The 14839-nt window shown below is 41.4% G+C and overlaps 1 protein-coding gene across 1 annotated transcript in view; it reads right to left on the bottom strand.

The window, feature by feature from the left end:
• ncam2 (neural cell adhesion molecule 2) overlaps window positions 1–14839 on the bottom strand; it is a 72547-nt gene that overhangs the window by 32899 nt on the left and 24809 nt on the right. The window contains exons 7-9 of the mRNA XM_076094646.1: window positions 11510–11627; window positions 5806–5975; window positions 1509–1654 (exon numbers count right to left, since the gene is read on the bottom strand). Of these exons, the coding sequence (XP_075950761.1) occupies window positions 1509–1654; window positions 5806–5975; window positions 11510–11627 (434 nt within the window). The remainder of the gene's footprint in view (window positions 1–1508; window positions 1655–5805; window positions 5976–11509; window positions 11628–14839) is intronic.

The following is a 14839-nucleotide window of genomic DNA, read 5'->3' on the forward strand; positions in this document are numbered from 1 at the left end:
CCCGCTGTATATGTGTTAATGTCGGCTATTTCTTTTAGCACTCAAACACATTAAGCTCAAACAATCCAATTTTCTCTCTGTAAATACAAAAAGGGACATTTTAATGGTTACCATGAGAATGAAAACAGAAGAAAAACATCTCACGTGTACTCCCTTATATTGCCTTTGCTGCATGACCATGTTGCAACATTTGTTTTAGTCATTTATTAAGCTTTTAACAGTGGTTCTCAAACTTTTTCTGTCACGCCCCACTTTGGAGGAAGAAAAATGTTCATGCCCCACCGCCCCAACAAAATTGAAACAAAACGGTCCATGTTGAACTTTTATTGAAATAACAACATTTTGAGACTCCTCCATCTGTGCTTTTTCAAATAATAGAATAAAGAAAATTGCAATAATTTTCTAGTAAACCAGATTGCTCCATCAGACAAAAACAAATACAATGTGCAATCGCTTTGTTAGAACAATGCAAATAAAGTTCTATCTATGCAAAAAAACAACTCATATTTGGCAAAAAATAGCTTATTGTGGCTGCAATTCACCTGTTTTGCACTGAATATATTTTCAAAACAACAATAACGTGCAAGCCGTGCAAAAGAATAGAAAATGAGTGCAGATATGTGTGAGCCATCACGTTTTATCAGTATTAGTGGCTGCAATGAGCCTGCTTTCCACCACAAATCTTTTTAAAACGGGGTTGCAGACTTGATACGGCCACTCTCAATTCATGCTCAATGTTGAGCTTAGATCTGTATTTTGTTTTGAGAGAGGCAACAGCAGAAAAGCCGACCTCACAGAGGTAGGATGTGGCGAAGGGAAGCAGAATGCCCGCAGCCCTCTGTCTGATGAGTGGATGCTCCCTCTCCACACCAAGCCAGAACTCACTCAGTGTTTGAGATAATGTCTCTTCATTTTGCACACTAAGCTACACATGTGAGTCGCCAAGGATCTTGGCCGTCGCGCATGCGCAAGCGTAACCTGTTAACGGCATTTTACAGAAAGTACAGGCATTTCGCCATGTATTTATTAATGACTTAGTTTTATTTCGATGTACTTTGTATTTTTGTAATATGTGAAGTTCTCAATAAAGTTCTTGAAATCAAAAAATTCTGCATTTCCCCCTGCGCCCCACCTGTAATACCACACAGACCCTGGATGTATTATTGACAAGCCCTCGGGGCAGCTCTACTTCTTGTCCTCTCCTGTTGAACTGAGGACAAACTGGTCTCTACAGTGACGTACAAGCGGCCTCGGCTAGCTGGTTCGCATGCTCAACTCAGTAGACAACTCTATGGTCACGTCTGTGTTAGGGTTGCACTGGATTGGAGTGAAATCAAGTAAATGCCATCTACATGTTGGAAAATTTGTAGATTTTGAATATATACATTTGTTTTTCTTCTGTCGATATGCCCTGTGTATATATTGTAATATATACATCCTATGTGTGTGTATGTAAAGTTATAGCCAACAACCACACAGAACCAGATGGACTTTCTGGTAGTCTCTACCTTGTCTCCGTCAACGAAGGTCTGGCCGTCGCTGGCTCTCCTCCAGGAAATGTCGGGCAGAGGCTCGCCCTCAGCCACGCAGGAGATCATGGCGGCGCTGCCCTCTACGGCTGTCACGTTTTTCAGCTGGGTGATATGGGGCTGGACTGGAGGCCACAAGAGGACGAAGGGGAGAAGGAAGTGAGTAACAGATATAAAAATGACATAAGTGAAGAAGAATAGATTGAAAGGCAGGGGGAGGAGGTGTGAGGGAGGAGGGAGGACTGTGTAAGTAAAAGGGTGAGCGGTACAGAAACTGTCAAAGATCTAACTCATAAGGGAGGGGAGGTGAAGGCTATACCACGGGGGTTTAAACACAGAGCTGATGCATGACTTTGGTACTGACAGTGTAGGCCAAGATCATTTATACACTCCACAGTTTTGGGCTGCCCTCTGGCCTGTTTTGTGCACATTTCTTGGCCTAAACGACAACACAAAAACTGACTTTGCAAAAGTTTTAAAGAAAAACAAATCAAATCCCCCTCTCCTTCTGTGTGCGTTCCACCTTTTTTGATTAAAAAAAAAGATATCCATTTTTGTCAGGAAGGGTGCCTCTCCGGCAACTGTGTGAATTTGAGGCAGAGCGAGCACCACGATAAGTGCCGCTGGGACCTGCTCCCCCGCTCGCCTCCTCCTGATAAAGCCAGGCCTGAAACCTCATGCATGGCACGGCCACTGAGAATGTCACATGAATCATGGATTGCTTCTTCCCCCCCCCACACGCACACACACAGACACTGCACTTAAATCCTTAACAGGGTGCTTGCAAAGTAGCATGGCATAAAATCCAAAAGGAAAAGAGTAGTGAATGGGAAATAGTGACTACTGTACTGGAGGCTTTTAACACCGCCCAGGAGGGATCTGCAGTGTTTGGCAATTCCACATGGCTTCAGCCTGAAGGTGGAGGCGCCATCTCTAGGGATTTTGGGAGCTTGTCAAAACATAGGGCCACACAAACACACACATACCTGCAGGGAGCTTCAGTGCATAGATCAATGTTCTCAGAATAGAGCCTTACCGTACCAGTATATATACACAGCTGTGTTAGTTAACTAAACCTATTCCCGACTCCAATCGTTTTAGCTGTACATGCTACCAAACCTAATTTCACTTGTTCATAAAAACAAATGAGCTCAATTCTGGAGCACTTAGGTTGATCGTCTACATCTATTAAACCTCGCAGGGCCTTTTGTGTTGGACATAAACACGCATGTAGGCACTTCCCCCCCAATAATGCGCATTCAAAGCCGACCCACACACACATGCGCGCGGATGAAACTCTTAATAGTTCTGAGACCGGTCTGAGCCGGTTCCTCATCACCGCCGTTATCTGCAGCCGTTTTGCCCCAGATGCCCTTCATCATGCAAATATTAAATGGAAAACGTCTCATTTATCAAGCATGGTGCAAAACCACTCTGCAGGGAACATTATTAATAACGCATTATCTAAAACATTTCAACTCTAAACGGGGAAGAACCGAGCAGCATTCGAGTGCTAGAAAGATAAAAATCAAGAATTCATTTGACCTTCCAGGTTTAGGGTATTTCTTACAAAGTTTATTCTTTTCAGCTTGATGCGTGATTTTAAATGAGTTTTTTTAATAACCCATTCTTATTAAAAACAAGAATATTTTATTCCAGCATTTGTTAACAACTATAATTACACTTTAATACATTAATTATAATAATTAAACTGCAAATGTTGTCTGTGCCGACACGTTTTGCATAAAAAAGAGGCTCAGTCTCGCCCTCACTCTGTGAGAAGGGCATTCATGCTTTCAGTGTTGAGCAGAAAGGGACATAATGACAACTGATGGAGCTTTTTAACACCATAAATATATATAAATACAAATGTGGACAGTTTGACTCATTGTTGGCTTGTGACGGGATAAATAAAAGAATTAGTGATGCCTACTTTAACATGTCTTGCTGTTTTGTGGACCATTAATCTAGTTGCTGTTTTCTTCTGCAGCCGAACAGCATTTCCATTCCTTTATAGCAATATTTTACGTTACATAAAGCTCCTACAGCCAGGTATCAGAAAATGTAACATGGTGCTGACGGTATCTGATAACGACACGATGTGCGTATTTGTTGTTTCAGCTGCACAGATAAACAAAGTAAATGTCAGTATAGATTCTCTCCTGTCGTCCCTGGCGCCTCTGTTAACTCCTCAAAGCTTAGTGGCTTTAACCGTCAGACTCCTCCATTATAAACTGTATGTCAAACTGTGCTTTGCATTTGTTTTTTCTGCTTCTCTGCTCCTTTATGTGATACATTCCTCCCAGTGTGGCTGCTGAACGCTGATGACTAATGGAGTTTAGAAAGAAGCACCTTGCTCTTCTAAGAAAACCTGACATTTAGAAGTTATCCGCTCTCAAACTGCGTTGTTTAATGTTGTCCACTTTTTTTGTACTTCTCTGTGGAAACAATGTAAAAGGCCCCGGCGAACAAAAACTGGCCAAGAAATGCAATGCAGCTATTTCTTATCGTATAAGCGGGGGATTACTTCCTCACGGCAACAAGTGACCCAGAGCCATAAACGACATAATCCCTGAAGACTGATAGCAGCACGCTGTGCTGATACTGGACCCCCAGATGTGAAAGTGGATGAATGTGAAATAGGAATGAAATGGCTTCAAGCAATTAATTGCTACAATTGTGGCAACTAATAGTCATTGGTCCACATGTAGAAACCCATCTGTGGAAGTGAATACCCAGAAGCTGCCGCAGCTTTGAAAACTGAAAATAAATAATTTTTTTCCTCCTGAATCATACCTTCTTTTGTTGTGTCCTTCACCTCATTTTGGGCTGAAAATCGTATTGCCTCTGCTCATGTTATCACTCTATAGCCATGCAGTAACAGAAAGGAGCTCATGTCTAAGCTTGTGATGTTTGTGATCATAACATTTAAGCTTTAAATATTTATTAGCATGACCATAATTGGACATGATGAGTTAAATGCCGACAGCGCAACACTTATCTTTGGTTGGCTGGTATTTTCTTTTTGGGAAGATAGAAAAACAAAACAAAAAGCAAATGGCAATGCGGCTGACATTAAATATGAAGCACTGAGTGAAGAGCACATCTGCAAACACACCTTGTCTTAACTTAAATGTCCTGCTCTCCACCCGCCTGTGCTGTCAAGGGCAATAAAACTAACTTACAACTGCGTTCCCCCGCCGCACAGTCCAAAGTACAACTCCTCCCCGCACACTTAACTTCTTCATTTAAATGTGCATTCTGAAGAACAAGCGCTTCTCACATCCTGGAAGGATGTTGATGACAGGAGCACAAATCTCCATACATTTCCATGAGCGGAATATGCACTATCAGAGTGATCCGTGCGGAAATAGCCAGCAGGTTTATGAAAATAGAAATGGAATTATTTTATTAGGAGAGCAGTAAATGAAATATGAAGCAATAGATGAGATATTTTCTTCCAGCAGAGCTATATCATATTGATGCAGTTGTTATTGTTGTGGGCTGAGGGCTATTTGGACATCTGTGCTTCTTTTATTTTTATGAACTGTGGAGGTCCTCACAATAAAGCTTTATGGATTAACATAAAACACTGTCATGGGCAATGCAATTATACTTAAGAGCTTTGGAGGAGCATTACATGACAGATAATGTCAAATGAAAACAAATTTAAATGATGGGCAGCATTTGTGTTATTTTGTCGTGTAATTTCAGGTTAAACCAGATTAAACGGTCAATTCAGCCAAATTAGAAAAAAGAAGGTTTTCCACTTACATTGCGAGGTATCTATCCATGCAGGTAGTTTGGGTTTTATCTGTCCAACTACTTTATATTAAAGAAATAGTCCCTATGAATCTTTGTTTTCAGTTATGTTTAGATTATCCACAGTAAAAGAGATGCAAAGAGATGTCTGTTCAGTTTTTAAAATGTACTTCTAAAACTATTTGCATGGCTTGTTTTCGACCAGAGGTGAGAGAGATTGTTGTTTTTATCTCTTTCAATTTTATTTTTCAGTGAAACAACCTCACACGTCGCAGACAGCGGTCTCCTTGGTGAACGTCCTGTGTTTGTTTGCTCTGTCCATCCACCCGACAAAAGAAAAAAACAGACTATATCTTAAAAGGTTTGACATCAGTCTGAAAGCAGCCCCTGCGTTAAAACTGCGGATCAGAGTAATGTGTTTAATGGTTCATCAGATGACAATACGCACTTTGTTTCTCACCCGAAACTCAAAAAATACGGATGAATGAGGAGTTGTCAACTTAAACATGCTTACCAAACACTTTGAGGAAGATCTCTCTCGCCTGAGATCCTGCCTTGTTGGTGGCCTTGCAAGTGTAGGAGCCCCCGTCGACCTGTCGGATGTTGCGGACGGTTAGCATGCTTCGGCCTCCGTCCAGCCTGATGATAATATACTGCTCAGATTGCTCCAGCTCCTGCCCTTTCCTGCACAGACAAAAAGCAGAAGCACACTCCGCAGATGAGCGACGACGGCAAGAGAATATGGCAAACCAACTCCCACCTGACAGTGACCTCCGCAAAATTCACTCTGCAGCACGTTTGATGTTACAGATGTATAATCTTAGCACTTTGGTTGTCAACCGATCCCATAAAAGAGAGGCTAAGTGCAGACAGCTTGACTTTGAAGCTATTTCCATCTCTGTAGCACCTAAACAGGCCAAAACATGACAGCACTTTTTATAGAAATCCTTTCAAGTATAATAGAGAGTATTGTTTCGGAAAGACATATCGTACTTTAATTGAAGAACAATAGTTCAATGAATCATTTGTAGTATGTTATCAGAATTCTTCGCACTCTACGACTTCTCAAACTCTTATTCTCCGTCAACGTTTGAGTCTCACTTGTGTTGTTGTGTGCATTCAGTTTAAGACAGCAGCGCTCACTGAATGACTCCGGTGTGGTTGTGGAACACAGTGCTGACTTAATGTCTTTTCTTATTAGACTCTGTTGGGAAATTAGTCAGGAAAAAAAGCAACGGCTAAATTGATCCATGTCTATATTTAACCTTCATAGCAGAAGCATAATGGTGTGAAGCGGGCTTGCAGCCTCCCCCGCTTGTTTATTTACCGCAGCTTAAACCAGCCGTGCAATCCGTAAGGTTAAAGGGATCGCCAGTTTGGGCGGAGTCTGACTTTCCCCCCCCTTTTTAACACAGATTTAGACAAACTCATGGGTGCTTTTTTTATGCTATAAAAGTATGAGACTAGCAATGACTGGACGTCAATGGGTTCAGCAAAGCCTCCAAAAGAAAGGGAAATACACTTTAAATTCCTCCAAAGATTCATGGACGGTTAACTAACAAAAAAAAGCAAAGTCACTCATTTCATTAATTTATTGTTACCTGCAGCGACATCATGCAGAAGAAATAATATTGATTCAATTTCTTAAAGCTGCACTGATCAATATTTTTTATATTAACGCGTCAATTGTGAAATGTGAGAGTGCCACATCAGCAGAGAATCATCCCCTGACTCCACAGTTCATCTCAGCTTTAGCATCTTTCAATATGTTTCCGGTTTCACGGCCCGCAACTTTAATGTTTTGGTTCAGTCTCTCCGCTCTCACCAACCATGTCGGCAGCTTGTTATAGCGAAATAGCTCGGATAAATCCACTGTGCACACCGTGCCAAGCACCAGATGACAGACAGATGAGCGTGTAGCCTCCAAAGAGCCAGATATTTCTCTCAGGATTTGGCCAAAACACCAAAAAAACAAGTGAAATTTGTATTTATATTGTGACTCAGTGGCTCAAAATGATTGTTAATGTTGCTATCTATGAGTTAGTCTCATCTGTATAAGAAGAAAACAGGTACAAACGAAAGTAAACTGTCCTTTTCAGACAGAAGCAGAGGTTAGAGAAGAATCTGATCCAGTGGAAACAGAGAGTTCATCGTTTGGAGGTCAGACATTCAGACGTGTGTTGTGGCTGCTAGATAAGTGGTTTGAAGCTCACAAACCCAGAAGGCCAAAATGAATAAGTAATGTTCTCCTCCCTTAACAACTATAATCTATGTGTCCTTGAGCAAGGCACTTAACCTCCAGCTGCTTCAATGACCAGTGGTGGTTGTACTGGCCATCTCCCAGCTGAGTGTATGTACTGTGTCTGTGTCTATGTGAAGCAGGGAGAGATTCTTAAGAATGAAATCAGTATGGCGTTGGATAAAAAAATACCAAGAAAACAGCTTACAATATCATCAGTCGCACTTTATTTCTAATCCACCCAAAAGCTTGAAGAATACGTATGAAAAGACATTCTTATTTTTACCTGATCATTCAATATGGATCATAATGCCCTCAATCTGAATCTGGCCCCCTTTCTTTTAACCTCATAAGCTAGTGTGTAAATTGAATTCAAAAGCTCAGAAGCACAGAGCTTAGAATAACACATAACTCTGAATATATTTAGAGACTCCTCTGTATGGTCTCAGCCCGTATAGTCTACTGTGTGAGTGAAAAATAAAAACAATTGTATTATTTTAGCTGTGCAGATCTCTAGACTGGGCCACACTGGGCCACACTGCACTGTGGGGAAAGCGGGAGGGAGGATAATTGAAAGTCGACGGAGGAAACACCAAAGCCTTAGTAATAACTCTGGCGAGCCGAAGAGGAAATGAAGAGAAGCCTCATCTTTGGAACGGACAGTGCAGGACGGGCTGCAGCACTGAATGTCATTACACTGACTGACTGCTGACAGGTAGTCCATTACCCAAGACGCACAGAGGACGACGCGAAACCTCGCGCTGACAGGAAATGCAACTGGGAGGCTGGGAGGAGGCTGGGAGGAGGGGTGACATCAAAAGCAAAACTAAATTGGGTTTTGATTGTTGTTTACGCCTAAGCCGATTCTTTTGTTGTGTTGTGCACATTTTAATTCTGTAATCTCGCATTGACACGCAGGACTTACTGACCTGGGAAATGAAGGAGCACACAATGAAATGTTTGACAGCCAGTGGACGCTGCAGACTTTAACATCAGTGTTGAAGTCATCTCTAAAGTGAGAGGCAGCAGTCTGCCCTTCACAAGAACATTATCTTTTACAGGCCTTACAGCTAGAGTCTTTGTACAATGCTATACATTAATACCATTCATAAAAGGATCAAATCATTTTCTTCAGGTGAACAGGTTACTCTTTTTTTGTAATCACCACTCAAAACATGACAGGGAATGTATTAATTATGTATTCACAAAGCTGCCACATAGATAGTCGCAATATGAAAGTAAAAATCAATCAACGCATGACCTCTCACCCATCATCACTGTGAAATTTGCCGCGTTGTATTATGCATGCTGTTAAATCATTAAAATCACATTTTCCTGGTTTGCTCTGTTGCTAGAAGACGAGGTAACACACACCCAGGAGTAAATATCATTTCTGCTGTCGGGGCTGGAAACCAGAGAGCAAGATGAATGAGACGTACAAAGTTGAAGTCGTTCCCAGCTGTGCGCTGTCTTCAAATTGTGTTTGTACCTCGCAACGTGATGCACGTGCCTCGTTTTTTTCGCCCTGCAATGATTAACTTCTCTTTCAAAGTGATGCACAAGAGACTTCAGCTCTCATTACTCTGTACTTTTCAGGGTACCGACCAAATTACGTCGTTACTACAGAGTACAAAGTCACATTAAATAAATCGGTGCCATATTTCAGTACCTGAGAGCAGACAGTATTTGCTGCAATATTTGTAATGCGGACTGCATAGCCTGGTCAAACACAAAATAGATGTAGAAGTTGAAGAGCGTGCTGTGTTTGATAGCCTGGAAGCCAAGACGTTAGCACGCCTGCAGCCAGCGCCAAAGAAGCTGAACACGGAGGATGAAACGTGAAGTGAAGCATCGACAACTTCGTCGACATTGTCAGCTAATTAATTAGCTATTTAATGAAGTTGTTGTTGAGAATAAGTCTTGGTTAACATTAGCTTTGCAGATGCACACGAAATTCCAGGTTTCAGTACCAGTATTGGGTCAAATGTACAGGATGGATTTTACAGGATATTTGAGTTGCACTCATCAGGTTCAATGCTGGAACATGTGACTTCTTGGTTGAGGTGATGAAAATGTAAAGAAGATATCTGCTTGTTGTCCTTGTGATGAACATCTGACCCCTTCGACATTCTCTTGTGTGCTCAAAATATACTCCTATATGTGTAGCATTGTCAATATTTTGCATGCTAATGATGCATCAACGAGAAAATACATTTCTGAGCAACAAAAGCTTGAGAGAAATGAATTAACTTTGAAATGAAAATGACACATTTTGTAGTTGAGGTGCCTCCTGACATTTATTTTAATTATGTCCTTTGTGTCACTTTTTGTACCTGCTGGCCACAAACGTCATACTTCAACCTCCACAAATCAGCCACAGCACAATCAAACTGCTCTACTCTGTAATAAAGACTGCAGGACATGGTAATTAAAGGTAATTAAAGACAGGAAATAATCACTTCAAATTGCTAAGAATGAAAGCTAAGTGTGGGTATTTAAGAATTCCCACTTAAATGCTGCTGCGCGCCATTATGTTCGATTCAAGTGTGTTTTTTTTAACAGTGACCATTTTACTTTCTGCGCCCTTCTTCATTGTTGGAGCTGAAGTTATAGAAAAACAGACTTGTGATTGTTCTGCAGAATTATATTGATATTTGAAGGACAATGCTGCCATATACTTTGCATGTCTTGGCCCCTTCAAGGCAAATCAAATTTGCCAACAACCATTTTTCAAAGCAGCTTTTTGAAAGTCTTTTCCTATGTTTTCTTCAGGGCAGCCATTGATTTCCATTCAATTCAGTACAGCATGAAAAACAACTTGCAGACACCTGCCTGAGGCCGGTAATACATCACAATTAAAACGATGTTGGATCGTCCTTGTCAATGTCACATCATTTCAGAATTATTTGAAATGTCTCCCCTGAATTATCATGCAAGGATAATGTAGCTGGTTTACGTCAAGAACGTTTCCATGCATTTGTTTGCGCTGTAGTGCAATTAATAGCTGCCTAGAAGGCAGGAAGTGCTCAGTCAAAAATCGAAAAAACACTACTCTTTGTCAGCAACCATGCGAGGAATAATTGATTTGTACTAAACAGCCTCAAACATACAGCAACACAGCTTTGGTCCATTCAAAAGAATTAACTAGAAGCAAGAAACAAGTGTGTTTATAAGAAAAAAAAAGAAAAGTCAAAAGCATGAACTTCACTGGAATGACAATGAAGGTGCAACAGGCTTGTCACGATTGCCTGCTGAGTGGGTGCAAGCCAATTACTGGATGCCGAGCTGTAGAGTGGATTGTGTAGAGTCAAATGCTCTTCAGGTGCAAATTTCCACACTGGTGCTACGTGGCATGTGATACTATGGTGCGGTTGCTGAGGCCAATGTGCGAGGGCGGACTATAAATTCCTCTGTAGGCTGTTCACATGAACACATACATGGGCAGAAATAAAGACGTGCAGTAGCAGGTAGTTTATCTGAAGGAGGTTAGGTTAGCTTGAATTAAATGGTTAAGACAATAACTGTCAAAAGTATGTGGATGTTTTTGTTTGTTTTACATGGTTTGGGTTGGACCCTTTAGTTCTCTTAGACATGATTGTGCTTCCAATGTTATAACATAACAGTGCTCCCTGTGCAAATTCCATGTGAATAAAGGAATGGTTTTCTTTTGTTGCGGAAGAACTTGACCGGCCTGAGCTCAGATCTCGACCAACTCTTTTGGGATGAATTGGAACGCTAATGCGAGGCAGAGCTAACCGCCCGACATCAGCGCCCAAACTAATCGAATGCTCTCGAGACTGAATGGGAGCAAATCCCTGCAGCCAGGTTCCAAAATACTCCCAGAGGAGAAAAAGGGTGTTAGCGCAGCAGCTCCATGCTCATTTTGGTTTTGGAATGGAATTGTATATGTGTGTAAAGGGCCCACCACATTCTCTGAGCTGTTTATCAGAGACCGAGGCATTAAGGAAGCAGAAGGTACCTGTGCCATGTGACCACAGGGTCAGGAGATCCGGAGGTCATGCAGTTAAAGGTGACTGATTCCTGGTAGTCAGCTGTGGCATTGAAGGACTGCTGGAACATTGACAACACCGGAGGGACTGCAGACAGAAAAAACAGAGACATTCATTAGAGCCTGAAAGTTAATAGGATGAATCACTAAAAGCCAACATGTGACTTCATTTTGAAATAACTTCCAGTGTCTATTGAGCCAGATGATGACGGCTAACATTTTCAAATGGATTAAATTGGCCTTTGCGAGTGGCCTGTAAGCACTCACTGAAAACGCTACTTCAGTTGGTAATCCCGTGGGGATTTCAAATAACATTCTGACCCAGCTTTGGTAAAAACACAAAGGAGCCGAACACAGCGATGTGAAACCATAATACTATTGTTCGATTCAGAAATGCTCGGCTAAATCCATATGAACAATGGCAAGACAGAAAATGTGTTCCGACATCAAAAAACAACTGTACCATCTCTGAAAAACAGCGCTTTCCTTTTGTGGATAATAATTCAGTCCCCCGTCAAGCACTCCAGCTCCAGCCATTGTTTTGTCTTGCCGGGCCAATTTCTCCCGAGTCAAAATGTAGAAGTGCTTCCTTGCTGTGTGATTCTAAGATTGGTGGTTTGAGAGACGGGAATACAAACTGGGGGAGCTTGTGCTCTCTCAGGTATGTAATACATAAATGTGACTGAAAAAAACACCATCAAAAGAAATCATTCTAAATATTAGTTCCAGGACACAATATTTTGTCACATGTCACACGTCATGTTCTTGAGCCATGAGAATAAATATATTAGCATATTTTGTGCTTAAAGGTCTTAACATTTCCACGAAGCACACATATAAATATAGAATGTCTTGGTGATGGCTTCCAAACAGCAGTATTGATAAACAGCAGAGGTGTTGATGACTTTATCAAGAATATATGTTGAGCGCCGCAGTGTGTCCCTGCCATCCACTCAGTTTAAGGCTTGTCATCTCGTCATTCAGTAAAAGGAGAGCAGGCCCGGCTTTTTATTCCGTTATGCCTTTACAGTGACAAGGGAATGACAGCTTTATGGCAAAAGCATTTTTTTTTTTCTGTCTCAGTTCATTTCTCAAGCCTGCACTTATGCTGTACTTCTACTCCCACTATGACTGTCCAATCTCAGGGCCCGATAAAGCATGTTGGAAGCAGCATGTTCCCTCAGTTTGAGAGCAATGACCCTCAAATTAATGCACCACCTGAACAGACCAGCCAGCAACAAATCATGTTTAAAATGCAGAGTAACACAAATAAAGCTCATTGAGCTACACTTCCTGTGCAGGGGTGAAGGAAACGGATGGTAAAAATTACAATATTATCTATCGGATCCAGCCCACCACTTCTGGACTCCGAGGATCCTTAGGAGACCAGGCTGTGTAAATGAAATCTGTATTGTTCGGCTTCATTGTTAAAGATCTTCTCTGCATTTAGAAAGGTCATTTAACTCCTCTCATTCCTTCTATTTCATGCAAGTCCAGCAAAAAGCTACAGAAGACCCCTTCCTTGCAAATGAAAACTCAAGTAAGCCCATAGTTCTAGATCATTTGCATGCTGAGATCTGATTACTATGTGGGCACAATCGAGATAATGACAACGATTATTAATGCCAGGCATAAATGCAAAAGTCTGTGATCAGTTAATATATCTAGATACAGATCACAGCAAGTGCAAATGAGGTCAAAACTTAGAGATAGTGTTATTACATTTTACTCATCCCACCTCTGTAATGGCACAAGAAAATCTCTGAAATACACAAGTGTGAGGCAAAGTGCTGTGCTATTGGTGTAACAAAAGGCCGGTCGGTGTAATCAAACTCTGTCTTGTTTTCTGTCAAGCAACTAGAAAACAACTCCACATGCACACATACTTGGCATGAAAATGAAGGGTAATCGTTTCCTAAAAACATCTTGAATTTTGAGTCTGTGACTATTCTCCTTCTGCAAATAAAAACCTACTCAACAGATGTCTGCACTTGTGTTGAATATGTGTTATTGCAACTTGCAGCTGCACAGTGAGAGCGTTTCAGCACCATTTGTTTTCCTCTGATCTAAAAAAAAAAAGGGGGGGGGGTTGGGGGGTTGGAAGACATTTCAGGTGTCACAAGCTGAATTGTTCTATAATCCAAAACTGTAATTTGGTGCTGGGAGTTCCTGAAGGTTAATGAACTGCATTTTATTTTATTTGACAAGTGATGTCATCTGGAGGACACTAAATCCCACGTAGATCTAAGAACGACAAGAAATACAGCTTCACATCTCATTAAAATGATGAAAACACATGAAACGCAGCTGTGAAGTTGGTGAGAAGAAAAACTAAACATGTTCCATACTTGGGATAATGAATGGGGAATTCCAATCAAAACAAATTATCACCCGAGATACCTAATGATCCAAATACTGCAGTGTACTGTAGTCTTTCTTAAAAGATCAATTACACTAACGACACCAGTGTGTATTACTGTGTAAATGGAAAACTCTTCACGGTACATCTAAATTCCACAGTGTCTGATCTATCTGCTGTCTCGCGGCGTCTATTTATCGTTTAGTTATTGCCAAATACAAAAAAAAAGAATGATTATTTCCATTTTTGTGAGTCAAATCTACACACAATAGGAAGTATATGCCTGAGCAAGCGCACACGCACACACACACACACACACACACACACACACACACATCAAGGTGCAGAAAGCTTTCCACGGATAAAAATGGCCTCAGCAAAAATCAAATACCATGAGTCCTTTCCAATAGTCCTGACTCGGCGAGTGAGAGGAGCAAGCATCTGCCTGACATGATAACCATTGATTTCCACCCCAACAGATCTCCATTCTCCAGTGTCTCCCTCTGTTCCTGTGCAACACGCTCCCACACCAGTGAGCCTTGTTGAAACAGCCCCGTTAATGAGACACTCTGCCAAGCAGAAAGACTTCAAAAGAGCAAATCAGCAACAGGGTTTAAGCGCCCCAAAAAGAATCTGGGCGAGCTTCACGAATTCTTCATGTATTAGTCATATTCTTGAAACTTCACAGGCTCGGTGGAGATGAATGCGAGGTTTTTTAAGACATCCCCGCTAGCATGAGCGTACACGGCAAACATATTCCAAGATGCAAACTTGGCCCTGGACCGATTTAAGTGCATCCGCGAGGAGCTGGAGGACTTGTTTTCATTTAGGCGCTAATGGGCTTCAATGAACTGCGGATCCAGCGTGTTTAGAAGTCGTGAAATGTTCAGGGTAAATGTCATCACCGTCTTGCACCGACTAGAAATTTAGCAAGCGAGATT

This window comes from Anarhichas minor, unplaced genomic scaffold (genome assembly GCF_050575085.1).
Source record: "Anarhichas minor isolate MPS153535 unplaced genomic scaffold, ASM5057508v1 ptg000018l, whole genome shotgun sequence".
In the NCBI taxonomy this organism is placed as follows: Eukaryota; Metazoa; Chordata; class Actinopteri; order Perciformes; family Anarhichadidae; genus Anarhichas; species Anarhichas minor.